We start from the raw sequence: 1,385 nt of genomic DNA, 5'->3' as shown, positions 1-1,385 counted from the left end.
TAGCGCTGTTTGTCCAAATCGAGTTAGCATAATCGGCCATTATCCATTACCATTGCAATGGTCAGATGCAGTTGGTTTCTGGTGGCGTCTTTAGGCTCGCAGGACACGGCCATGGTGCAGAGAGCGTTGGCGTTGCCTTTGGGCCACCGAAATTGGTCGACACAATTGCTGTTATTTGCCGCTGATTTTCAGCTCACATTGCATCATCAGGTAGGTTGGCGAATTTGCATTACGTGGCATTTGTTTGGGCTTATTAACTGTGACTTCAATGGGCGCCCGGAGTTGTTTGTTTGCGGTGTCAGTTATTGCATGAATGGACTTGGGCTTTAGAAAGCATACTCGTATTGCAGTGTGTGGTATATTTTCGATTCGCCCGACTAACTTGCAGTCATGTGGCCCAAGCGAAAGGTGGAAAGGTGTTGCAAGTCTCCACAGTTGCAGTGGCATGTTAGCTAACTAGGTAAAGAAAGTTGTTCAAAAGCCAATGAATGGGCGCCTTTTCGTTATTTCGATTGATATGCACAGCATTACTTTATCAATAACTCCACTATAATATTTTAGTTTAAAGAAAGTTCAGCACACACTCGTAGCTGCCTAGACTTTAATGTCAAAATCAATTTGTAATTCTGGATTTTAGGAAGCCTCTCAAATGCTAAAACTAATTGCGACCAAACTCCGTCTCAGCTTGGAATTTCCCGGCTTTAGAGTACTTCATAAAATGGCCGAGAAGAAACTTTTGGCAGTACCGCTGGTGGATATAGATGAGCAGGGCGTATTCAAATATGTGCTTATTAAATTAAGTGCTAAACGGAGCTCGGAGGAGGCAAGCAAAACTATCGTGCGTGGCTATGCGGACTGCAAATGGCACGCCGATATTTTTAAACGTACTCAGGAGTCATTAAAGGAGACTGGCTTGGATATTTGTTGTCTTGGCGGGGGTCGCATTCAACATAGGCCAGACAAAAAGTACATTAAAGTCTATGGATATTCTCAAGGCTATGGCAAAGCGGATCACTCGGAGACTAAAAAAATTATCCAAACACAGTACGGGGACTACGAAATCGAAATTTCTGATGAAGGTTATTAAGCAACGACTCGTATTTTTTCGGCATTAATGCAACTTCCAATTAAATATCTGAGAAGAAAACTTTATCTACATTTAATACTACTTTATAATAGTTAATATATAATAATTAAAATGGCATGCTATACTTGTAGGTACATCGATAAAGCCATGTCAGCTACTGTGTTCGGTGTCTGTCCTTTTCTCTCTCTATGCATTTGTCTATGAATTCATCTGTACATTAGAAATATATAAACCTCTACTGCCTCATTACTTTATGTACCTGAATTAGGTACCATTGTTGCAAAAATACCTTTCCTTA

General features: G+C 40.8%; 1 protein-coding gene across 1 annotated transcript; it reads left to right on the top strand.

Annotated features, from left to right (window-relative positions):
- Positions 1–646: 646 nt before the first annotated feature.
- On the top strand, positions 647–1,152 carry LOC115621537 (sex-regulated protein janus-A-like). The gene has a single exon (XM_030515203.1). It carries the CDS (start codon positions 650–652, stop codon positions 1,085–1,087), a length of 438 nt encoding a protein of 145 aa, XP_030371063.1. The 5' UTR covers positions 647–649; the 3' UTR covers positions 1,088–1,152.
- The last annotated feature ends 233 nt before the right edge of the window (positions 1,153–1,385 follow it).

Source organism: Scaptodrosophila lebanonensis, unplaced genomic scaffold (assembly GCF_003285725.1).
Source record: "Scaptodrosophila lebanonensis strain 11010-0011.00,11010-0021.00 unplaced genomic scaffold, SlebRS2 tig00000024-arrow-pilon, whole genome shotgun sequence".
NCBI classification, from domain to species: Eukaryota; Metazoa; Arthropoda; class Insecta; order Diptera; family Drosophilidae; genus Scaptodrosophila; species Scaptodrosophila lebanonensis.
The sequence above is the reverse complement of the archived record's forward strand: the minus strand, read 5'-3'. Positions and strand labels throughout refer to the sequence as shown.

Coding starts and splice junctions, on each gene's coding strand:
- LOC115621537 (XM_030515203.1), top strand. CDS start 650: ATGCTAAAACTAATTGCGACCAAACTCCGTCTCAGCTTGGAATTTCCC.